The sequence below is a fragment of the Protopterus annectens genome, chromosome 6.part0 (assembly GCF_019279795.1).
Source record: "Protopterus annectens isolate FY-2018-M chromosome 6.part0, PAN1.0, whole genome shotgun sequence".
Classification (NCBI taxonomy): domain Eukaryota; kingdom Metazoa; phylum Chordata; order Ceratodontiformes; family Protopteridae; genus Protopterus; species Protopterus annectens.
Genome location: NC_056737.1, coordinates 71416714 through 71443552, shown reverse-complemented (window position 1 = coordinate 71443552; position 26839 = coordinate 71416714). Strand labels below are relative to the sequence as shown.

The window sequence follows — 26839 nt, the reverse complement described above, 5'->3', positions numbered from 1 at the left end:
ATGCAGCACAACTGACCCAATGTTTGCAGTGAGACAGATACTTGAGAAGAAGCTAGAGATGAGGAGACAGTCCAACTGGGCATTCCTAGACTTGGAGAAAGCATATGACAAGGTCCCAAGAAAGATGATCTGGGCAGTACTGTGGTGGTTTGAAGTCCCAGAAACATTGGTAGAATTAGTGCAGGCTATCTACGAGGACCCAATGACTCAAGTACGGACAGTGTTCAGCCTCACAGAGGGGTTCACAGTGGGTGTGGGTGTACATCAGGGTTCAGCTCTGAGCCCACTGCTGTTCATACTGCTGATGGACTACATTAGCAAACAGGTTGGAGGGAATGGATCAACAAAGCTGCTGTACACAGACGATGTGGCAGTACAGACAAACTCTGAGCTAGAACTTCAGCAAAGGATAGGAGAATGGAATGCAAATCTGAAGGCACATGGGATGAAACTAAGCACAGATAAGATGGTAGTAATGGCAGCAAATTGGGGAAATCAGAAGAAGCTGAGAATAGAGATAGAAGGGAAGATAGTGGAACAGGTAAACAGCTTCAAGTATATGGGAGGAGTAGTTGAGGAGAAGGGTAATCTGAATGAAGAGGTCAAAGCTAAAATCAGAGGGGCTGCAGCCAACTGGCATAGAGTATCAGGTGTAGTCTATGACAGAAGAATGCCAAAGAAGCTGAAAAGTAAGGTGTACAAGACAGTGGTGTGACCAGTACTACTGTATGGTACAAAAACCTGGGCAGTAAAGGCAGAGAGGTTGAGGAAGCTAGAGGTGATGGAAATTAAGTGTTTGAGAAAGGTGATAGGATGAAATGAGGACTTAAGAGCAGAAGCTAAAGTAGCTCCAATTGCAGAAAAGATCAAAGAGAACAGATTACGGTGGTTTGGGCACATGTGTAGAAAAGCAGAAGACAATCTGGTGAGGAAGATTTAGGACAGAGAGGAAGAAGGTAAGGGGAAGCGAGAATGTCCAGCAAAGAGGTGGGTGGCCTGTATGAAAGAAGATCTGCGACAGTCAGGCATGACTATTGAAGAAAGCAAGGGTGTGGCACTGAATCGAGAGAGTTGATGACAGTTAACACAATACCCCTACTCCATGTAGAAAAATGGGAAAAAGGGGGCTGATGATGATGATGATTAGAAGACAAAGCATACAGAGAAAACCTGTGAGTTTTTGCTGTATCAAAGAAACTGGAAGGAGCAGACTAGTGTAAATAAGCAAATGAGCTGGTGTTCCACAGTGGGATTTGTTACTTGAGAGGGTTCACTGTGTGTGTGTTTGAAATATGTCTACTCAGAAAAGAGACAAAATCTATATCAATATAGATGCAATCATATTGTCAGAAAGAGCTGGAGAAATTAAAGAGTCAGAAAGAGCTGCTCCTGAGAAAACTATGGCAGAAGAGAAAAGTATTAAACATTGGGAACACCAGAGTGTCTGTGGAAAATTATTATTTATCCTGCTTCAGGCATAAGAGAAGCATCTTTATACTGTTACTCAGGGGACGTTGAGATGCAAGTGTAAGATTCAAGTTGCTATGTCTACATGTTTTCATAATATTTTTTCCTGAAGGGTAAAGATGTCTTAGATGCAGGACAGAGTATGGAGGAAATAAAAATGTTAGCCAAAAACAGCAAGCCATAAAACTGAAAGAGACTATGTATGGGTCACAATCTTCTGTCAATAAGAAAGACCATAGGCAGACCTTGACAACTAAACCTTTTCCAATTTTCCAAAGGAAAAATCTTGAGTGGGCAAAAAAAAAAAGTTGTTCAGAGGAATCAGGGTAGTGAAGGAATGGGAGAAATGTAATACATCAATACCACTAGATGTAATTTTGGCATGTAAATTGTGATTCTACAAGTAGAATTAGTTGGAAAAATGGAAGTTTGTTGATTGTATTAAACTGATGTGATACTTGTAAAGCATAATGCCCACTTTATGTCATTAATATTAGGATTCTTGTTTAAAAAAGAGTATATGTAAAATAGTTTTTATTCTTATTAATATTTTATAAAAGTTTCCTGATGTAAACCATGATATTTTCTCCCTGTGGTATCCTTTCTTGCAACTATTCTCACTTGCCTTTTTAATGTCTTCATAGCTCTCTATATAATGATATGCTGCTATTTCTATAGACAAAGCCATCTCAATCATTATGGTTACATCTTATCCATTAAGTTCTACTAAACATAATTCCAGTTGCAGTTAGATATATTTTAAATCTGACGTGATATTGGTGGTGGGTGGTGATTATCACTGACTGTTGAATATGCTAGCAATATTAAGGTAGGAAAGCAGCAAGGCTTTATACTATACTAAGATAAGAAAGTCTGGAAAGAAACACGTTAAAGTCAATATAATGCTGTGATCTTCAGATGCTGGGGAGTTTAATGAAAATATATCTAGAATTAAAAAATAATAATATATACTGTTTTATAGTGGTAGATGTCTAGATTAATGTTTTAGTACAAGTTATGTTCAATATTTTTTAAGTATGAAAGTTAAAAAAACAAGAGGTAAGAATGAAAAACATGAAAAAAGGTATTGCTGTTTTGCATTTCAAAGTAACAAGCCAGGCTGAAGATAAGGAGCCTACAGGTGTGCACAATTAATTATGAAATACCTTAACAGTGATATTTTCTGTATAACCGAGAGATAGAATGCAGCCAGCTATTGAAATGGTATTGGGAAGTAGTTCAGTGAAAGTAAAAAGCAAAAATAATGAAGTTTGAAACTCTGGGAAATGTATCGGTATATATACAAGCAATTCCCTCACCAGCAGCTATAGTACTTTATTGAATTAAATATAACAGTGCACAGTTTAGTATATTTAACATTATCTACTCTACTTTTTTCTTAAGGCTGAAAGTTTATGTTTACTGAAATTATGCAAGTTGCTTTCTAATCTGGGAGATGAATAGAGGATAATCTACCAGCCTTAGTAAGTGGGCATTAGTATAATTAACCATAACTTTAGAACAGGAAATACCTGTGGGTACAGCCATCAGTTTTGAGCAGCTGCTTCTATTTTGGGAGGTATATTTCCTTTTTAGAAAGGGCATATAGTTTTGTATGCTTGCTGTAAATTAAATGGGTATTGGGATTTTGAAAATATACTTAGGTTTTTGTTCTTAACTGACTTTATTGAATAAAACTCTTGGGAAATGTAACACAGGTTCATCTAGAGATGAGAAGAACAAACTGCATACAAGTTCAACCTGCCAAGCATTAGTGTGTACATGTAAGGTCAAGATAGAAGTATATATTCAAAAGAACTCATACATATGTAGGATAAATTACTTTTTTATCAGAATGGCTGCTTTTCAACACTGATCTGGGATGTAAATGGTCTTGCAGCTAAACACAAAAAGCAAAGAACACTAAATTACATTAAAAAGTGTGCATATGAATTTGATAAAGGAAACATATTTAAAAAAGCTATCATATACAATACATGAGAATAATAACTTCTTACCATAATGGCTACACTAAACATTATTTTGTCAATGGCGTCATAGGTATAAACAAAAAGGTAAGAGTACCGAATTATATTAAGAAATGCAGTGTGTAAATAACAATGCTATAGGATACACATTTGTAAAGAAGTGAGCATGTGAATTTAATAAAGGATTACAGGATGATATTCTGCGGAATATCAGGAACAAAGGAAAAGTGGCGTGGTAGAGGAGGTCCAATAGTGACAGAAGAGGAAAAACGAAAGTAATGGTAGATTCGTGGTACTAAGGGGCCACTGCTAAGGGAGGAGGATTACGCTGGCATGTATCTATCCACCTAAAACTGCTATTATGGAGCTTAAGAACATTTGGGGAGAAATAATCAGCTTTCAGAGGATAATATTATTTATGGGTGGAGACAGGAACTTGATTTGCAACAGCAAGGATGTATCTGGAGGACTTAGAAGGGAAAATAAAACAAAATAGGGTAGATTTCTGAAGACATTTATGGAAATATTTGGAATGGAAGACATGAATTCAGTAGTAAGAACTTGGAGAGAATTTACATATTATTCCCCGAGGTACAATACCTGGACTAGACAAGACAGAAATGATATCCACATCCAATTACTATTTCAGATTATGCACCAATAAAAACTATGATAAAAATGCAGGGTAATGAAGTAGAAGGGAGTCACTGGTGCTTCCCCACCTGCTTGTTAAAGAGAGGAATTTAATGAGTGGGTAGTAGAAATTATTCAAGATTTATTAGGGAAGAGATAAACTTCAGAGGTTATAGCTAATCAGTTGGATAAAATGAAAGTGGAGTTTAAAAATAGGGTAGAAATAAAAAAAGGAAAAGAGATATGGTTAAGGAATTACAAGAATTATTTACAGGGACTGACAAAGGTTAAAGTATTGCAGAGTAAGGGGGATCTCACAGAACAAGAAGAGAAGAAAATGTAGATTGCTATAGAGAAAATAGGGGACTATCTGGATACTATGCACGAGTTTAGAAAGATTGCTGTTACGCAACTATTTTTGACAATAACACCAGAGTAGAAAAACTTTAAGCACAATAACTTAGGCAACAGCAAGCAGAGAGGGTTGCTGTCAAAATTAGGGAGCCTATAACAAGATCCTGTATCAGTAATCAAGATATTTTGGACATTTTCTGAAAATTTGTATAAACTGGAGGAATGTGAAAATCAAGAAAAAGCAGAAATGAAAACATTTATGGAAGACTTAGGTATGTCAAGTTTAGAGGTAGATGAGGCTCAACAATTAACAGTTGAGATAGGAAGAGATGAGATACAAATGGTGATGTATAATTAATCTGCAGGAAAGTCTCCAGGAATATATGGTATTCCTGTGGAAATGTGGAAGCTAGCAGGGAAGAAAGTGATAAACGGATGTGGAAGGTTTTGTTTAACAGTATTATAAAGTGTTTCGTTTTATAATAGCTAAAAGAACGGCAGAGGTATTGCCAACACTGATAGAGATGGATCAGTGCGGTTTTCTGGAGAGGGGCAAACATTTGACAATACTTATAGAACAATGATAATCCAGAAAGAGCAGAATGTAGGAAAATATGGCTGTTGTTGGTGGGTCTTGATGCAGAGAAAACATTCAACAGGGTAAGCTGGGATTTTATGAGTATGGCAATGGAAGCATTTGCATTGCCAGATATAGTCAGAAGGTTAATTAGGAGGATATATAAGGGATTTGAGACAAAACTAAAGTAGGAGGGTTTTTTTCTCTGATAAGCTGTGTCTGAAACGAGGAACCAGGAGGGGTGTCCTCTTTCCCTTGTTGTTTAATATTTAGAGCCTTTAGCAAAGAAAATAAGGGACTCAGAAAATCAAGAAAAGTTGGCTTTATTTTCAGATGTTATTATTTCGCACCTGATAAAAAACAGAAAAGGACATCACAGTGTTGTAGAACATTCAGAGACAGCTTCATGTGTTTTCAGGATATAAAATTAATAAAGACAAAACAAAGGCTATAGCTGTAAACTATGTACCCATACATGAATTGGTTCAGCATTATGCATATTTATAGGGACATGATAAGATGAATTATTCATGAGTATGAGTGAAAAGGGATTATGTTATGGAAGCTAAGGATATGATGTAAGAGATTAAACAAAAGATAACAGAAAAAATTAAAACATTGGAAACTCTTGTTTATGGATATGGACAGAGCGATACAAGGAGTGAAAATATTTTTAGTCCTTTTAGTTTTATATACAAGTCAGGCATGATTTCATCAATCAGAAGAGAAGTTGTAGACAATAATCAGTAAAGAGTTGAAGGATTTTATCTGGGAGGGGAAGAGGGCAAGGGTCAAACGGGATAAACTGATCCTTCCAATAGAACAAGGTGGTTTAGGATTACCTGATTTGAATGGATAGTTTAGAACTACACAGTTAAGGCTCATATAAATAACACAAATAGAAAGCTCTTCAAAGTAGAAATGGATGATGATGAAACAGGAGGGAAATGCAAGATATAAGGACAGACTGGAATTTTGGATGCAAATCATTAAGCATATTACATTCATAAAGTAGCAGAAAGTAGTCTAAGAACTTAACATGAGTATGGAGAAATGAGATTCTGCCGATAGGGATGACTACAATTAGGGGTATTGAGAATAGGCAAGAGGGGACTGACATTTACTAGAGAAAACTGGCAAAGGATAAAAGGTATTAAAAACAAATAGCTAGAGAGGCAAATGTAATAGAATGGGAAAAGGCCAAGAAGACATTTGGACTGCAGGCTAGAGACTGCCTTCCCTATCAGGGTTTGATATCAGAGTATAGGCAACGAGAAAGAGAAAAGTCAAAGACCTGCTCTGATAGAGTTTTTTAGTTGAATCTAGAAGAGAGTCTGCTGTTAAAAAGGGATAATTAGCAGGACATATAAAATATTGCTCAATAACTATAGGAATCAATCAGATGAGGCTATAAATGATTGGGAAGAAAGATTGGATAAACAATTCACAAGGAAACAATTGGAGGACAGATCTGTGGCTCCCAGACATGCAACAAAGTCTAGAAGATTTAGGATTTTTGCTTGGAAGTGTTTGCATAGGTATGTTTATATCCCAAAATCCTCAATAACTCCAAATATTTTTTTCTCAGGCAGATAGCAAATGATGGAGGTGTGATGAGGAAGAAAGAGTTAACTGGAACATATGTTTTAGAAGTGTAATGAGTTGGCAGAGTTAAAAAATCCCCTACAGAGTACTGTGTCAGAAAAATTGGTGAACAAATGGATGCAACTAAGGAAGTGATTTTTTGAGCTAGGATACAGTATCTGGATTGCCAAGGCATACTAATACCTTGTTATATTTAATTCTGGTGTTGGCAATAAGTAGAAAATGGAGTTAAAGTCTAAACTAACTGTATCTGAAGTAGTGAATATTGCAATAGAGATAAAAGAACTGGAAGTGTGATCTTAAGAAACTGGTAGGAAAAAATACACAGAAAAAAATGAAATCATGGAAACATTACATACAGAATAAGGTTTTGAGTAGGAGTGAGGTTTAAGGGAGGGCAGAAATTGCTCAAATTATGTAATGTTGAATTGATGATAATTGCATTAATGAATATATCATTTATAATACCTGTAACTGTGAATATATTAACTTCTTTTCTTTTTTTAATATAAGTGTATGCTTGCTTACATCTTAAGTGATAATTTAACAAAGGTGTTAAAAGAAAAAGATATGCAACGTAAAAAAAAAAATAAAATAAAGAAATGTGCAATGTATAAGGCATTTAAATGAAAAAAATGTTATTAATGCATTTGTGGCCATATCTTAAATGATGATTTAATACAGGTGATTAAAAAATTGTTATTGAGGATTTTGGGATCACAAGAGAAGACTTGATTCTTGACCTTACAGCTCATATCACCCCTTTATATTTTTACTATTACAGATTTTAATTTATTCATTTCTTTATTCAAGGATTCATTTTTTGGTTTTGTTTAATAGATACATTTTTAGGTCTCTTTTTGTCTCCCACAGCTGACCATCAGCATATCCCAATGCCTCTCATCGATTACTGTGTCTAAATAGCCCTCCTGACATCCCCTGAACTAACTCAGATAAGGGTTTGGACTGGTGAAGAGATCATGGTGCCTATGGTCTGTGTCATATTTCTTCTGGGAGTGTTTTTTCCTAGCTTTATCCCCCTCCTCATGTGTGTCCTGGTAACACCATATGGGTGGGGCATGCAATGGGTAGACTGTTCTGATATATTCTTCACTTCCACAATGAACCTATGTCTGTAAGCTACCCCCCCACCTAATGGTGGTACTTCATAGCTGTTTCCCCAGCCTTTGCAGAAAATGTGTGCCCCATGCATGCACCCTTCCCTTCTCCCCTTCCAGAATGGGCAGACTCAACCTTTCCTCAGATGCTCAAGCGGATAATAGAACCTAGATCATCTGCATCTTAACAACAGCTTCATCCTTCTATGTCACATACCAGCTGTTTACCAGTTATGTTTGACTGAGCAAACTCCTTTTTCATTGGGGGCTTGGGTGAAAAGCACCATAATACTGCAAGATAATACAGGAAAACATTTCTGCATATTTATGCATGAAAGACAGTGCTCTATATTTCAGAACTATAGCATCTATGGAAAGTGCTTTTTCAACATATCTATGAATAAAATATTTGTTCACAAGATAGGCATTTGGACATATACTCAATGTTGTCTTGTACAATGCCACTGATTGCCTGATGTCATGAGGCAAAAAACCTTTACTTTAACAAGCATCTGATGCAACCTTTAATGCTACTGTTTTACATTATACATTAACAAATCCACATAGAAGGGGTCTGAATGTAGAAATGAAAAGTCAACAAGCAAAGGAGAGTAGTAGTGCTAAAATTGAATTCATCCTCAAGTCTTGGTGAGTACTTTTGCGAGGTGGACCCTGTTTTCACAAAATCTCACCAAGGCGACACTGATATATAGACTGTATTTATATACCATATATCATGGACAGAAGCAGGTCAAAAATTAAAAAAGATAGCTGGGTGCACAAGACCCAGGATAAAAAGTAAAAAGTGCCCAATCCTGGTAGGCACACTGGTGGCAGGACTGGAAAAAAGTGTAGAATTCTCAAAATACAGAAACATTACAACAATGGGGCCAAGCCAGGCCCTGAGGGAGGTTGTCCCCCCCATTGTAGAAGGAAATAGCAGTCCACAAAAATAAAAAAAAAATCACAAAAACTGGTAGGTCAAAGAAGAGCCATCTAGGAACAAAATCCCAGCTATAAACCAATTTGCTCTTCCTGTCCTAGCTTACAGTTTTGGAGTGATTGACTGGCCCCCAAAACATATTGTATAGATCAGATAGGAAAATAAGAAGGATGCTTCATGCTCACCAAATGATTTATAAAAATCAGTGTATACCAGGATTATATATTCCCCATTCTGAAGGAGGGATGGGCCTCCTTGCAATTGATTACATGTACATATTTGCAATTGTGGGACTCCACACATATCTGCTGACCTCATAAGACCCAAATGTAGTGAACGTTTTGAAACATGAGGAGAATAAATCCAAGATAACTTCTCTGCTTAATTTAGCAGAAGCAAATCGGTGTCAAGCAGGAATTGAAATTAAACCAGAAGTAGATAAAAATCAAGCAGCAACTGAATGTGCCAAAAAAACAAAAGAAATAATATAAGGTGAATGACTAGATGAGAAGGCAAGAAATGTGGAAAAAGGATAAATATAGTTGCAAGTATTGAAAACTTCTGGAAGAACCTCATGTTGATCAGGAACAAATGCAGGAATGGTTAAGGAGTGGCAAATTCTAACCAAGAGATGAAAGGTTAATACTGGCAGCCCAAGATAGTGGGCTACGTACACGCTGGTTTACAAAGTCCATTGAACATGTGGGAGAAACAGACAAGTGTAGGTTTTGTAAAACAGAACTGGAAACAGTCACACACCTTGTTGCTGGTTGTGACATACTAATGGCAGAATGACTGTATACTGAAAGGCATAATAATGTGGCAAGAATGTTGCATTGGGGATTGTGCAAACATTATGATACAGAAGTGGCTGAAAAACACTGGAAACTTGAGCCACAGAACATCATAGAAAATGATGACGTCTACATCACATGGGATCACCCATTACCAACAGTTCAAAAGACAGATACAAAAAAACGTATATGAAAAGAAGACAAAAGTAGCATTGATCATTGAAATCGCCACACCCAGTGTGTTGCATACAGAGAAACAGACACAAAGTCATAAAATATCAGGATTTGCAGGCAGAAATGAGAGCAATGTGGGAGAAAGATACCCAGATAGTTCCAATAGTAGTAGGAGCAACTGGTCTTATAAAAAATAATCTACAATCATATTTAGATATGTTACCAATACATGTAACTCCATATGAATTGCAGAAGGAGTCATTACTGGGCACATTGCGGGTGCTGGGAAGAGCACTTCTGGCTGACATCAAAGATTGAAACAATACTAATTTCATGAACTTTAATCATACTTTGACTTAGGAATGGGGTCCATTCCCATCATGGTATTAGAAACCCAAAATGCTTGGAGAAATTAAAAAAGGTAAACTTCAGTATAAAGTAATCCAGGATGCCCAGCAAACATGATGACAAATGCTAAAAGACAGCAATAGGAGATACATACTATTTTTCCCCCTCTCACACAGTGAACCATCAGGTTGTTCCTGTGCTCATGTCCTATGTGGGATTTACCTACTCCTATTAATTTCCCCCAGGCTTGATTCTCCAAGGTTGAGGACAATGAGAATCATTAGGGTGTGTGTGTGTGTGTGTGTGTGTGGGGGGGTTCAGTGACCTATCCTTGTTCATCCCCTTCACTCGCTACTCCCCTCTATGGACCATGTCACCACACAAGGAATTTATTCAGTTAAGGGTTGTATTTGCAGTACCTGCATACTCCACTTGTTCTAAATTTTGCAGGTCTAACTAGTATCGATGCAGTTATTATACAACACATGGGATTTCTTACTCAAAGGAGAAAGATATTACACAACAGAATTCTAGTCCTGCAAACCTTTCCACTAGGACTACTAAAATCTGCTACACACGTACCTGAGTCTCTGTTTCTTTAATCCCTTTCAGAGCTTCTTCTTGCTTCTGTTCTAGCTTCTGCTGCAAGGAGTTCTTTTTTTCTGTAAGCTACAAATAAAAAAGAATATTATAAATAAACTGAAGATTAAGGGAAAGCTTAATTTGTAAAACATTCTGAGCACTAACATCTCTGCTTAGGAAGTGACTTCATAAATGTGGAATGTAATATAAAAGATAGAGTATAAACATTCATCTGTTTCTTGACAATGCCACTACAGGAAAATATGAATACATATTAGGACTACCAGTAAGAGAAATGCATTAGATAATGAACTCAACATTTCAAGAAAGATCTGAAGAGTTATTTCATATAGCTGGCACAAGGACATAATAACTGGATATGAACTACTTATATGTATGAAAGGAAATACAATATATTGCACAATATACGAGTTTTTACTCAATGTTTTAACTTTTTTTAATAAAATATGAATGGCATTTAGAGAATGGACAAATTGTACATCAGCACCCTGATTGGAGAACAAATGTTCTCCAGCACCGTATTAATGTACAAGTAATGCCCACTGAAAAACAGGTCTGCCACTTCACAGCAGCATATCAAGCTGCCACGGAGCTCGGACTGCTAAAAAACTAACGGCTTCCATTACTTCACACTTGCTAAGCATCGCTTTTGCTGTTTAGTGAGTGTAAAAAGCAAATAAACAGAAAGAAGTGTATGTGCATGTGTGTGTGTGTGTGTGTGTGTGTGTGTGTGTGTGTGTGTGTGTGTGTGTGTGTGTGTGTGTGTGAGAGAGATCGAGAGACACTGATAGTGATTTTGTGTGAGTGCATGTATAAAAGCAGATGTGACTGTGTATGAGAGGGACAGAGAGAATGGGCTCTCTGTAAAATTGTTCTTTTACTTTCTTATTTATTTTTCTAAGTACTATATTATTTTTTAACATATTTTTGATGTAAAATGCTTCCTCCAACACCATTAACATATGCTACAGAAAGTTTGAAACATTAGGAGGAGGAACTATTTTATATCAAAAATATATATACAAAAAAATAATATAGTACTTAAAATAAGAAATAAGTATGTAAAAACAACAATTTTACAGACGGCCCTTTCTCTAAATGCAATAATTCTTATTCTTATTCTAATATATATATATATTCCTTAACTCCAATTCAAAGAAGTCTGCTATTCCTCCACAAAATGCATTCAAATTATCTCCAATAAAGTCTTGTTACTTCACTCTGCAGTCTCCTAAATGTAAACATCACTGTGCTTCTCCTTCTCACACAGATTAACTAGAAGTAAAGGAAAGATCCAACCTTACCCTTCTGACTCTAATTTTCAAAATCATGAAAGTTAACACTGCTCCCTAACTCACATAAGAATTATCCCTCCAAATGTTTATTTGCAGAGATCCCATGTAGATAGTACTAGTGTTTCAAGTAGAGCATTTAAGAAGCTAGTTGGCTCTGACTGTGCCTTGTTTCAACAAAAGTCTTAGTCCTGGGACACTCTACACACATTTCTGAGCCAGCCTTCTTATTTATTTCAAGGACAGGGTAACCTAGTTTTGCTTTTCTTGTCGTTCATCCTAATAGTCCCCTTACCTGTTCAAACCATCTGTTCTCATGTTCTCTCTAAACTCTTTCACATTAATAGTAATAAAACACTTTATTTTGCATGCAATATGACTTTTACTATGTTTAGTGATTGTGTACTTATTCATTAACTTCAGTTCTTTGCTTTGTTTGTACAGTTTCTTTATATATTGTACATTTCATTTATTACTTTTTTGTAAAAAACGTGTACATTTTTTTACCCTCAAGTTGTGGCTGAAATAAGTCTACATGGGTCTGTCTACTACCCCACCAAAAAGTAAATAAATACATAAAAATAAAACAGGAATAAAAAATATAAAGAAATGAAGAATGAATAAACACAACATTTTTTGAAGTCTCTGTCACCTTTACTCAATGCAAACACACTTAAGGCTTTAGGATATGAAGGCTCCAAGAGCACTTATAGTCAAACAACTGGAGTGACCAGGGCATTTACTGATCCATTCATTCACTCACTCAGTGCCCCAAGTCAGACCAGTAAAATTCAAAAACAAACATGCCTAAATAAATATGTAAACCCTGACTCTTTTAGGTGTGACTGTCACTGAAGTTTGAAATCTTTATACAGTTCAAATCTATTGCCTAACTCAACAGTCTCTCATCTCTGCTAAATATTTTTTTCATAAATAATCCCTGTCATTAAGGCTTACAGAGGATTCTCTACAGCTACATAATAATTGCACATTAACAGTGTGGGGAAGGGGAAGACTGAGACAGTCATTTTTTTTTTTTTATAGAAAATGGATTGCAGCAAACATGTCTGTTCAGTTAAACCTGCAAGATCAACTTTGATTGTAATATTTATAGATACAGTTGCACTTTATACTTGGTTTCTAAAACTGTCCTATGTATAGCCCGTGTAATTTTTTCAACCCATACATCTATTAGTATTGTATTTTTCCCATGTTCCATTGTTTTATCTTTCAAAAAATTATTGCTGCTGCATTCTTTTAATCACCTACCATAAAGCATTGCTCCAGTAAGCAGCTCAAATAGATTTTATTCCCAATGTGATTGTGTATCCCCCCATCCCCGCATATTTTTTACTAATTCCTTCTCTCTGAACACAGCTGATATTTATTTATTTTATTTTATTTATTTTACATTTGTTAACCGGGAAAGTCCAACTGCATACAGGTCCATTTTTAGCGGAGGCCCGGGGAGAAAAGCTCCAAGTGTACATAACTAGTGTAATTACAGTGAAATTATAATAGTTAATTATCACAAAATTGAAATTTGTTTAACAACATATACAGACAGGTACAATTTTTACTCAAATACACACAGGATGGGTTGGAAGTTAGTATCTGAGAAAGAAATAGTGATTTTATCTTAAAAAGAGGGAAATTCTAACAAAAGGTTAACATACATGGTATCATCTTAACTTTAAATCTTTCAGTAGGAGAGAGATATACAAAATTCTAAGCAGTTAGAGGATCAGAGATTGATTCTTACAATTAGGTTCTCATGTATAGATTCTCTTTGTATGGGGGTTCATCAGAGTTTGTACAGGAACAAAGCCAATGCATTTTTAGGTAGGATATAATTCTTAGATAAAGGATAAATATTATTTTGCCTAGGCTATGTTATTTAGTCATCTCTGTTCCAAAGTGTGTGTATAATGTCATCTCTATGAACTGTAATTTGTGAATTCTTTAATTAGTGACAGTGGTCTTTTTTCAGTTTATCTCTGTCCAAATATTTGTATTTTATATGTATATGTTCACACTGTATGAACTGAAGTTGTAAAGTTTTTACTTAGTTAATATGTTGGTTCTTCTGTATTAGGCTTTGTAATAACTTTATTTAAATGTAAACATATTATTAAATCAACATAGAGCTTTTCTCTCAAAGCCTCAGATGAAAATGAGACATTATCCCATTTGGACAAATGTCAAATAAATAAATAAAAATGTTCTCATGTATAGATTCTCTTTGTAAATAAATAAAAATAAAACCCGCCACTAAGGATGAAGAAATTCTTCCACCTGGCTATAATATCCTAAGGATGGATCGAACAACCAAAAGGGGTGGGGGAACAGCTGTAATGTTTAAGAACAGATTGAATATCAGTATGAACCCATTGCATCCTCCCCAGGTCTCTAACATAGAACTAATGGCACTAAAGATCTGCCCAAATACCCAAAAATGTATTAATCTTGTTGTTACCTATATTCCGCCAGGGAAGAACCTTGATAACCTAGAGCATACCTTAAGTTGGTTAGCCACCAACTACCCTCAAGAAACTATAGTACTAGGGGACTTCAATATTGACTGGTCCAAATGCTCTGATAAGTCAAATCCACATCCAATCAATCTACATGGCTTCTCCCAAAATATTACATCTCCAACTAGAATTGGTAATATTCACCAAAAAGAGAGCACGATTGACTGAATTCTCACCAATAAAGATCCAAATAACTATACCACTGGTACCCTCCCCAACGACCTTAGTGACCACCTTATCACTTACATTCTAAAACACAAATTTTCTTGTACCAACCCACCCTTATACAAACTTGTTAGAAATCGGAAAAAGTTTAATCCAGAACTATTCCTTGCGGAACTGAAATCCTGCAATTGGTCTATCCTAAATACTCTACCCCTAGGCGAGAGTGTGTCACACTTCAATGATAGATTCCTAAATATTCTCCACTCTCATGCCCCAAATCGATAATTAGAACCAAAATCCGCATAGCTCCCTGGTTAACACAACAAACCAAAGCAAAAATTAAACTCCGTGACCAGGCTTGGCACAAATGGAGAGCATCCAAATCTCCCCTAGACCGCATTAAATTTCAACAGCTTAGAAACTCCACAAAATCTGACATAACTCGAGATAAAAAACAATATTTCTGTCACCTCCAGGACAAACATCAGACTAACCCAAAAAAGTTCTGGGCTGGCTTTAATAACCTCCTCCATCCTGGTAAATCAACTACCCCAACCCCTGAAAAACTCGCTGGTCAAGCACCAGAAGTTGTAGCCAACACCTTTAACACTTTTTTTACTGAGACCATCCAGTCCCTAGCCAACCATCTACCTACCTCTCCCCCCTCCTTTACTCTTCCTGATGACACACCTCCTTTTTCCTTTAACTTACAACCAGTATCTACCTCCTATATACGTACCCTATTAAAAAAACTGAAACTGTCCACTCTAGTGGCCGATCACCTCCCAGCGGAATACCTACAAATAGCGTCTGATGTCATAGCCTATCCCATATCAATCCTGATTAATAGATCTATAACTGAGGCCTCCATCCCCCCCATTTGGAAAATTTCATACATCATTCCACTTCATAAAGGAGGTTCCTCCACAGAAACTTCTAATTATCGACCCATCGCAATACTGTCTCCTATAGCTAAAATCTTGGAACGGTGTGTTCACAAGCAACTCCTACACTACCTTTCCACCAATAATCTGCTGTCTATTACCCAGCATGGCTTCCGCCCACATCATAGTACAACCACTGCCCTCCTCTCCTTTGTTGACTCAATCAATAACAACCGCAACAAAAAACTAACATCTGCCGCTCTTTTTCTTGACCTATCGAAAGCTTTCGACATGGTTAACCATCAGCTATTACTACACACCCTACAAACCCTATATCTTGACAACCTAGCCCTAAACTGGTTTAAGGACTACCTTACTGACAGGCAACAAGCAGTCCAATGGCAAAATAGTCTATCTCAACCGGTATCAAACAACATTGGTGTTCCACAGGGCTCCATACTTGGTCCCCTTCTTTTCTCTGTTTTCATAAATGATCTGCACACAGTCATCCCCAGAGCCACCTGCATTCAATATGCAGATGACTCTACCCTTATCTGCTCCGACCCGTCTCTCCAGAATCTCCAAGCAGCCACCCAACATTGTTTTGCCAAAGTCGAAAAATGGTTCTCTGACCTGAAACTTATACTTAACCCGACTAAAACCAAGTTACTTCTATTTTACCCAACGTCTACCACTCCCCTAGTGCATGAACACCCACTAGATAATCCCAAGACCTTTTTTGTAGAATCCTTAAATGGCACCATCATTGAGCCTGTCTCCTACACCAAACTTCTAGGTGTCACTATTGACCACAAGCTTAAATTCGACATGCACATTGCCCAAACTATTAAGTCAGTTAACAAGAAACTAGGCTCTATGTACAGAATCAAGAACTTTCTTACCCCGCATGCTAAAGTAACCATTGCTCGAACCCATCTCCTTTCCACCTTACTATATGCCTCACCGATACTATCATTCCTCAACAAACGTGAGATTAATAACCTCTCTACCACCTACCATCATATTGAAAGATTCGTAACCGGTACACCCTATCGTACCCACCACTGCCTCAACCTCAAGAAACTTGGCTGGTTGGAATTGCCCAATCTTCTTAAATTAAACCAACTCTCCGAAGCTTACAAAATAATTAATCATCCAGAGAAAACCCCCCTCACTGAGCAAAATCCTGACCCCCTACACCAACTTAAGTAGCCTTCGATCCGCAAACAGTATTCAGGTATTAACCATCAAATCTAATAACATGGCTGGTGATGCCCTTTATGCTAATTCCATTGGAAAGCAATGGAATTCCCTTCCTAATAACCTCAGGCTGATGACTTCACTCAATCTATTCAAAACTAATCTCAGAGAATCACTTAAGTCTCACTGGTTATGCCCATGTTCTAACCCAGATTAATTCCTACAGGTCTCTCAGTTCCTAAATCTCTCCTTCCCCTCAAGTTTCTATCTAGTATTTTACTACCTCCACATCTCTCTAAGTCATATGACCAACTCAACTAATGTTTCCCGAACTATCTGCTTGTATATTTAGATGTTTTATTGCTTTATTTTTATAGTAATGTAATTTTCTTGTATCTAATTGCATTGTTATACTTCTTTAATTGTTGGAGCTTTTCTCCCCAGGCCTCTACTGAAAAAGGACATGTATCCAGCTAGATTAGCCCGGTCAACAAATGTAAAATAAATAAAATAAAATAAAAATTCTTAACTAATGTAGTTTAGGTACAATTTATCCTGCAAAGGATTATGTGCAGTCTCTGTGTGGGTATTCTTCACCCAATTTCTAGTATTTTTTCTGTCCACGTTGCCTATAAAGTATCTTGAAAGTGTTTTTTTAATATTTTGAGGTTAATGCTAATTTCTGTTATTAATATTTTGAGGTAAAAGCAAATGCTTTCATCTGTGAGATGGTGAGGTTTTGAGGATCAGATCTTTCTATTACTACAGAGGTCAGTAAAGCTTCAGGCTTATGTTTTGTGTTTTACTACTCTTTGGTCCTCTTCATAAAGGTCATGCTAACAGATTAGATAGTTCTGAACTATTTAAACTGAACTAAAACTGAAAGTACAAGTACTGAAGCGTGGTATTTCACCATGAACTTTCTCATCTTTTATGTCTTTATTCTTATTCACTCAAAAATATATTATCCTATTGTACAGTAATAACTGTGTTGAACATATGTTTGTGTAGTCTCAAATTTTTGTATTCCCAAATATTATATGTGCTATCTATTTCAGTGTCAGTGTTAATTCACCGACACCCTAAAAACCTTTAACTGGTCCACTCTCAAAATCATATATAAACATTCAACACCATAGTTTTAAATATCATAAAAACATTGCCCCTTGAGGAGGAAGACAGCAAAGTCCAACCTTGACCCCTCCCCACTCCCCACTTATAGTAGAAGTTAGATTAACAGCTGAGATAAGGCATGGAAAGAATGACAGAAAGACAAATCTTCTCAAAACCTACAACACAACTAAGAAAGTACAGTTTTGTACCTTCCATAAATGTAGATGTTCAAGTGTAAACACTGCTGCAGTCATTACACTTGGGTTATCCTGCCATCAGGCAGTCACTCAGTTGGCCAGAGTTCCAAAGTCCTGGTCCGGCGTCAGTTGCTGTCACCTCTTCCCTGACGTCAGTGCGCCAGGGTATATAAGATGCAGCCGATGCCATTTTCTACAGTTTTTCTTGCCCCAGATGTCAGGTCCCCCAAAAAGGTAGGCAATGTAAATTGCTAATAAAACATACATAAGAAAAGCAATCAAAAACTTTCAGTTACCAGCAAATACTCCCCATAGGTAGCAAAGGGTAGAAGACATAGGTACGAACCAGCAAGTAAGAGGGGAAGGAGGGAGGGTAACCTTGACTGCAGCAGTGTATACACTCCAACATCTACATTTATGGTAGGTACAAAACTGTACTATGTTCATCGTGTTACACTGCTGCAGTCATTACACTTGGGTAGAATCCCAAAGCTGAGGTAGGGTGGCTGGTTCTATAAGGCGTTCGGGTGGCTATAAGGCCCTGCAGCACTGCAGTGGCGAAGCCAGCTATGGATTTAGAGTAAAGAGGCAGATGGTAATGCTTGGTAAAGGTATGCACAGAACTCCAAGTTGCTGCTTCCAAAATGTCCTTGGTAGGTACTCCTCTGAGGTAGGTAGTTGAAGTGGCTGTTGCCCTGGTGGAATGAGACCTAATGCTGTTAGGTACAGTTTTCCCATGGTGTGTATAGCAGAAGCGTATACAGCGCCCTATCCATTTTGAAATGGTCTGTTTTGAAATGGCTTTCCCTGTCCTCCTGCAGCATATGCTACAAACAATTGCTCAGTTTTCCTGAAAGCTTTCATTTTGTCCAAGTAGAAGCGTAACTGCCTGTGTATGTCCAAGGAATGCAGAAGTCTCTTCCCTTTATTCTGTGGATTTGGATAAAAAGTTGGCAAGTGAATAGTTTGGTTTAGAGCCACACTTGATACCACCTTTGGCATAAAAGTAGGGTTTGTTCTTAAAGACACCCTGTCTTGGTGGAAAATGATGAAAGGTTCCACTGCCATTAGTGCCTGTAATTCTGAAACTCTTTGTGCTGAGGTTATTGCCAGGAGTAAAGCAGTTTTCCAAGAGACATATTTTAAGTCTGCTGAGTTAGCTGGCTCAAAAGGAGGTAAAGTTAATTTTTCCAAGACGAAGTTGAGGTCCCAAGTTGGAGTTGGTGCTCTACGTGGTGGTCTTATGTTTTTAGCCCCTCTGAGGTACTGTTTTAGCAAAGGATTAGAAAAAATTGGTGGGTCCATGTTGTAATGAGCAGAGATGGCAGAGGCACGAATTTTAATGGATGAAAAGGAAAGGTCTTTGTCCAGCATCTCAGTTAAGTATTGCAGTATCTGAGGAATATTTGGGACAAGAGGCCAAGGCTGTGAGCCTGGTTCCAGGCACAGAATCTCTTCCATTTATCCAAATAGGCTTTCCTGGTGCTAGGCCTTCTGGCCTCCAGAATGACATCCATAACAGCTTTGGAGAGAGGCATTGCTTGCTTGACTAAGGAATATGTCATGCAGCCAGGTTTAAAGTCTTGAGCTGGCTGTGAAGTATCTGATTGTTTTGCTGAGTCAGAAGATGTGGGATTTGAGGAAAAATCCATGGTGGACCTTGTGCTAAGTTCTTTAAGATTGGGTACCAGTGCTGGCATGGCCAGTCTGGGGCAATCAGGATTATCTTTGGCTTTTCTTGCCTGGATTTTATGAGTACCTTTGAAAGGAGAGGTAGTGGTGGGAAAGCATATACTTGTAGGTTTTCCAGCTGAATGAGAGGGCATCCACTTTCCATGCTTGTGGGTGGTAAGTCCTTGTGCAGAATTTCTGTAGCTGGCAATTCATTGGGGATGCAAACAGATCTATGTCCGGGCTCCACCATTTTTGTGTTATCATTCTGAATATTTGTGGATGTAATTTCCACTCGTGCGGATCCATGATGTTTCTTCTTAAGTCATCTGCCAGTGTGTTTTTCTCTCCTGGCAGGAATTGTGCTTGCAGATGAAATTGATAGGTTAGAGCTGTGTTCCACAAGGTCATGGCTTGTCTGCAGAGGGGATATGAATGAGTGCCCCCTTGTTTGTTTATGTACCACATAACTGTGGTGTTGTCTGTCTTTAGTAGTAGTTGTCCTGGATGCAGAAGGTCCTTGAAAGCTATAAGAGCATTTTGTACAGCTAGCATCTCTTTTTGATTGATGTGAAGATGCCTTTGTTCTGCGGGCCACTTGCCCTGAATACATTTTCCTGCCATGTGTGCTCCCCAGACGTAATCCGAAGCATCTGTTGTTAGTATTTGCCTGGCTGTGGGTTGAGTGAAAGGCTGTCCCTTGTTGAGGTGACAAGCTTGTGCCCACCATCGAAACTCCTGTTGAAGGCAAGGAATAAGTGGTATTACTGTTTCCAAACTGTGACAGTGTTGAGACCAGACACTCTTTAGGTACCATTGTAGTTTCCTCATATGCAGTCTGGCATATGGAATTAGTAGAATGCAAGATGCCATGTAACCCAAGGCCTGCAGAATTTTTCTTGCAGGGAGTTGGGTCTTTGTTGCCATCAATTGGAAATATTGAGTCAGTTGTCCTTGCTTGTCTGGCATGAGATAAGCCATCTGGGCCGTTGTATTTAAGCTGGCACCCAGGAATATTATCTCTTGTGAGGGCCCTAGTTTTGACTTCTTTTCATTTACTGTGTACCCTAGGCTAATTAGCAATCTTTTTACAAATGCCAGATGCTTTAGAAGAATGTCTTTGCTCTCTGCTTGAATAAGGCAGTCATCCAAGTATGGGTAAATTTGAATTCCTTTTTGTCTGCAAAATGCAATTACTGGTGCCAGGCATTTTGTATAGACCATGGGTGCAGTAGATAAGCCAAAGAGCAGTGCAGAGAATTGGTAATGCATTGAACCTGCTAAGAATCTGGGGTATCTTCTGCAATTTTGTCTGATAGGGACATGCAGGTATGCCTCCTTGAGGTCCAAAGTTACGAGCCAAGGTTTCTTGCCCAGCATGGGAAGAAGCTGCTGTAGTGTCAACATTTTGAATTTCGGAACATCCAGGTAAGTGTTTAGAGAAGAAAGATCCAGAATGGGTCTCCAGGCTTTGTCCTTTCTGGGAACCAAAAAGTGTCTTGAGTAAAATCCTTGTCCTTGCTCCTGTGGTGGTACCTTTTGAATAGCTCTCATGTCCATGAGTGCTGTAATTTGTCTTTGAGCCTCTGCCCATTGATTTGGTGGCAGATTTGGCATTCCTTTTAACCTTGGCAGAGTGTGAAAGTGGAACCTGTAACCTTGAGATACAATATTGAGAACCCAGTTTTCTTTGGTGATAATATGCCAATTGTGACAGAAAAGTGCCAGTTTTCCCCCCAAGGGGGCTGCCAAGAGAGAAGTGTTTGGCAGCTGTAGTGGGAAGCCATTGGGGCTGTTTTCTATAAGGTTGAGGCATGTCTTCCCCTTCTTTCTGGGTTGAAGCACCCCATTGTCGATGCCTATAAGAACCTTGTGGTTGACCTCTGCCTCTTGGATGTCTGTATCTGCCCCTTTGAGGTCTGTCTGTAACTGGAAAGGACCAATTCTTTGTTGGCCAATTTCTGCTAAATCAAGGAGGCTGAACCTGTAAGAAATCCTTCACCGTTTGCATAGATTTTGCCTTGTCCTCCATTTTCTTTAATACCTCTTCTGCCTTAACTCCAAATAAAACATCCTGCTGCATAGGTGCATCCAATAATTTTGCTTTAACATGATCTGTAATTGCTGCTCTACAGGGGGCCTCTAATGAATCAAAACCACATTGCAAAGTATGTTTTCCCACTTGTTCAGCTACATGCAATAAATCCTGCATTTCCTTATAGTTAGGAAGATCTGAATTTGGAAGCATTTTTTGTTTCAACTGAGACATCAAATATTGCTGATATTTAAGCATGTGAAACTGGCAATTTAAGGCCCTCATTGCTAAAGTTGCAGATGTATATACTTTCTTCCCCCATCTGTCTAATGCTCTGGAATTTCTGTCAGAGGGGACTGGATTTTTTGCTGTAGAGGCCTTTACCCCTTTGGGACCCTGGGAAATAGTTTCAGGGTAAGCAACAGGGCTTTTATAAAGAAATTTGTGAGAGTCAGGGACTCTGTAGTATCTGTCTGGCTTAACTGGAGCAGGAGGTAAAGAATCAGGATTTAAAGTGGATTCAGAATACACATCATCCACAATATCTGACACTGGTGGAATAGCAAGGGGTCTGTGTTGAGGTAATAAAAGAAAATCTCTGAGCCTTTTCTTGGATTCTGAATAATCCTGGCCCTCCCAATGGAAATGCTCCCTCATGGTATGTGAGGTTTCCCCAAAGGAGTAGTTCTCTGGTGGAGAGGCTGAAAGAATTGATTCCTCAGCATCAGAATCCTCATAAGGGGGTTAAGAGTATCCTTGATCTGAGGATGAATCTAAAGAGATGGACACCTGGTCGGATGAGTCATAGTCTGCATCCTGTCTAGGCCTTTTATCAGGTGGAGGGTGGTACACCCTGATCAGAGTAATTAAGTCTTCGGCCATTTTGAACATCTGTTTCTTAGGCATGGAGGCCAGTTCTGGTGAATGTTGAAGTTGTTTCTTTGTTTTTAAAGGGGTTTTAGACTTAGCAGAAGATTTAATGGTTAACTGAGTAGGTCTGAAAACACCCTCTGAAGCTGCGGGTTGTTCAGCTACTCCGGATCCCTCCTGAAGGGTTAGTCTCGGTATGCCATAAATCTGGTGTGTCCGAAGGCCCAGCCATCTCCACGTGGGAGTTAGAGGCGGCCTGTGGTTCCAAAGAAGCGGTCATCAGGGGCTATGAATGTGCCTCACTGAAAACCGGAGAAACGGCGACTGGCCTAGAAGAGGCTTTGTCGTCAGTTTTGGGCCTCGGATGCCTGTCCTTGTCTTTGCGCTTTTTGTGTATTCCGGTCGTCGGTTGTTCCGATGGCATGGTGTAATTTAATTTTCTGCCAAAATAATGTCAGGCAAAATCAAACCGATGTTTAATAGTGCGCTTGTTAAACCTAGCACAAAACCAACAACCTGGGATGTCGTGGTCTGGGCCTAGGCATGGGATACAATAAGAATGGAAATCCTTAAGAGGTATTTGCTTCCCACAAGAAATACAATTATTAACTTTTACTGGCATCAGTCTGAGGCAAGAAAAAGTTTCCCCAATGGGGTACTTAGCTTTGTAGAAGACTGTGGTTCTGGACTCAGAATGAAAATCTCAAGAGTCGGCCGACCGGCACTTGCGAACTGCTTTTGCTTCGGGCACCGCGTGGCAAGAAAGAGTGAAGAAAATGGCATCGGCTGCATCTTTTATACCCCTGGCGCACTGACGTCAGGGAAGAAGCGACAGCAACTGACGCCGGACCAAAACTTTGGAACTCTGGCCGACTGAGGGACCGCCTGACGGCAGGATAACCCAAGTGTAATGACTGCAGCAGTGTAACATGATGAACATTTCCAAAACTGCACAAAAAAACAACTCTATAATGATAATATACAACACTACTCTGAGCTCAAAACAAGGAATGACATAATCCTAGAACATTCTGGTCATCTATAAAAACAAAACAAAACATTTACTCCTTGGTACTACCAGTGCCTCGACCCATAACGTAACCTCTCTCCCTTAGAAATAGATACTAAATTCAACAGCTACTTCATAGACTGTGCAGCTACCCTTAGCGCAAACTCCTCTCAAGTCTCTTCAGAGTCAATACTTACTTCCTCATCAAGCAGACCACTTTTTACACTAAAACCAGTCTCCACCTCTTATATTAGACATCGACTATATAAACTTAAGCCAACCTTACCCTCCTTACCCTCTGCAGAAAATCTCATTCCAGAAAACTTTAAGTTAGCTGCTCACTCTGGTGTCAGTTCTCCCTTCCCTTCTCCTGGAAGAAGCAGAATAGAATTCCCCTTTACAAGGGTGAGAACTCCAAATGAAATCACCAGTTATAGACCCATTGCAATTCTGTCCCCTCTACAAAATACTGGAACAAATTATACCTAAGTTCACAAGTTCATAGGTGTGTACTAGGCTAACAACTACTAGGTCCGCCATGCATCCCAAATCTCTGACAAGTTCCGATTCCCTAGATAAGTGTAAGCAGGGGCTTGGGAGATGAAACATTTACAAGCAGGAGCCTGGGAGATGAACCATTTACAGGCTGCCTGTGTCCATTACAGACATAGGTGCCAAACCAGGCATAAATTTCCTCTTCACCTTCCAATTGTCCAGGTTACACTTCAATTGGGTTAGGGAGGAACTCTGCTTCACATGGATGAGGAGCCTGTTCCAGGGATGGGGTAGTCTCTGGGAAACACACCTGTCTCACCAGCAGATAATATTTATATGAGAGGTAAGGTTTCAGTCTTTAGAATGGGTAATTCCAGTGCTGATTATTTTGTAGTTATGCAGGAGGTCCATCAGGGTGGGTTCTGAGCCTGTAGGACACAAAATACAAGGATAGTGGTCTGCATAGGACATGTTATTTACATCCTGCGAGTCAGTGAGTAACCTCTCTGTACATTCCAGTTGTTGGATGTGCCTGGTTATTTACATACCACAGAAGGCGTGATGAATGCTGAGTACAGTGGAGCAATGACCTCTATGAACCCAGATGCCATACCTTTGTTTATAAGTTGCACAACATAGAATGATTTTCTCACGACTGTACACATGTGACAGTCAAAGGCTAGTTTACTTTCTATATGTGTCCCCAATTACCTAGTGGGTCAAATTTTAGGGGTCTGTCATCAATATGATAGTTACCAGGGGTAAGCACTTCCTGAAGGATAACATTATGCATTTCTTGGCATTTAGTTTTAGTCCGTGCTGCTGACACAAGTTATTTGTCTCTGCCAGCCCTTCTTGGAGACATTAGTATCAGTGAGGGGATTCTATGACTACTCCTAATTTGCAATCGTTCACAAATTTGGTTAGCCAGAGGCCCTTAACATTGGCTTTGACTTTAAAGAAGTAAATGCCAAAAAAAGACCGATCCCTGAGGGACTCTGCTGAACTGGCCTCTTTGTAGAGGTGGACTCCCCAATTTTAACCTCCTGGGCCCTGTCTGTGAACCAAATGACTTTCCCCCAGGTGGCATAAGGGTTTAAATCTAACCTCTTGACCAGTAGAGTATTGTATCAAGTGCCTTGGATAGGTCAATGTGTGAACTGTTTTCATACTCATCCATTGCTTTGGTGACCTTTTCAAAGCTGCTCACCAAGTTAAGTAGGCATGATGAAACCCAGTTGGGTTAGGCCCAGTGTATGGAGGTTTCCTAAGTCATTACTGATCTTTTCCATGATAATTCTTTCCATGGCTTTGCATATGAGGCTAGTGAGACTTATGGGTCAGCAGTTTCCATGGTCTGTAGATGGCCCACCTTTGTGCAGAGGGATGACTATTGCTGTTCTCCATTCATTAGGCACAAAGCCTGTTTGGAGACTACTGTTAAATAGTAATTCCAGAGGACCTGATTAATCATGTTTTGTGTTATTTAGAAGGCATCCTGAGATATTGTCTAGGTATATTAATGCCTTGTTCTTGGCCTTAGAGAGAACACTGAGGACCTGTTTCCCAGTGATAGTGGGGTGGGGTTATCTTTGATGGTATTTCCTTAGGGGAGGTTGAGGGGGAGACTGGGGTAAAGTTAGAGCTGAATTTGTCTGCCAGTAAGTTTGCTACATCTTCTGACTCAGTATAGGTAACTCCATTAACAATGAGCTCTGCACACAATTGTGTATTGCTTTTGAGGTTGTGGATATAGCTAAAGAGTGATTCTCCTTGGCTTCAGATTTGGCTTTGGTAGACTTTATTTTTCCTCTGAGTTGTTTGTGTAGTTTGATGAGAGTATTGTTATTCTGCTGGGTGCTGCACCTTCTAACTTTTGCTGTCATCTTCTTCCTTCTCTTATACAGCCGACTGATCTTGTGATTCCACCAGGGGGGGTTGTTTTTTGAGCTAGTTCTGCACTTCTTCCTGGTGGGTACAGCTGCCTCTGTGCAGTTATTAATATACCTGTATAGGGTTTCTGTGAACAGTTCCACTTACCCAGAAGTGTTTTCAGGGTTTATGGGGCCTTGAAATTTTGCAAGGTTATCACTTAATACTAGGAAGTTAGCCTTAGTGTAGTTCTTGAACATTCCAAGGTTAGCTGGATTATGGGTTTTATTTTTTATTTTCATCTTAATGAAATGTCAATAAATAAATACATTTTGTAGTCTGACCTTACCAGAAATGACATTACACCAGGTGGTGTGAAGCAGAATCCCATATTAGTAAGAACCAGATCCAACATGTTTGCGCCCCTGGTCGGTGTACTGACACTCTGGTCCAGGGAGTTTGTGTTTAGAAAATCCAGGAATCTCTCTACTTGCATGTTTGGTGTTGTAAATGATTCCCAGTTAATAGTGGGGTAATTAAAGTTGCCAATGAATATGCTATTGGGTTTGATGGTGAGTGTTTCTAGTGAGTGTTATGGGATTCCTGGGTCATAGAGCTTGCAAGGAAGTGGTATGGGATTTTTATCTATGGTGATATGAACATGGAGAAGTCAAGTGGATTTTCCTGTTTGATCTGCCTTGAGGTATATTTATTTTTTATGTAAAATGAGACATGTCCACATTTAGTCCCTGTCTATGTAGTAGCTGGCCTGAATGTGTGGAAGGTGTTATAGCCTAGCATTTTTGGTGTGCTCTCCATGGCTTTAAACCATGTCTCAGTGGTTGCACAGATGTCAGCATTCTCTAGGGTGTGGAGAACTTGTAGGGATTAAAGTTTC

The 26839-nt window shown here is 38.7% G+C and overlaps 1 protein-coding gene across 1 annotated transcript in view; it reads right to left on the bottom strand.

The window, feature by feature from the left end:
- LOC122803769 (1-phosphatidylinositol 4,5-bisphosphate phosphodiesterase beta-2-like) overlaps positions 1–26839 on the bottom strand; it is a 445743-nt gene that overhangs the window by 9865 nt on the left and 409039 nt on the right. The window contains exon 7 of the mRNA XM_044073457.1: positions 10584–10670. Within this exon, the coding sequence (XP_043929392.1) occupies positions 10584–10670 (87 nt within the window). The remainder of the gene's footprint in view (positions 1–10583; positions 10671–26839) is intronic.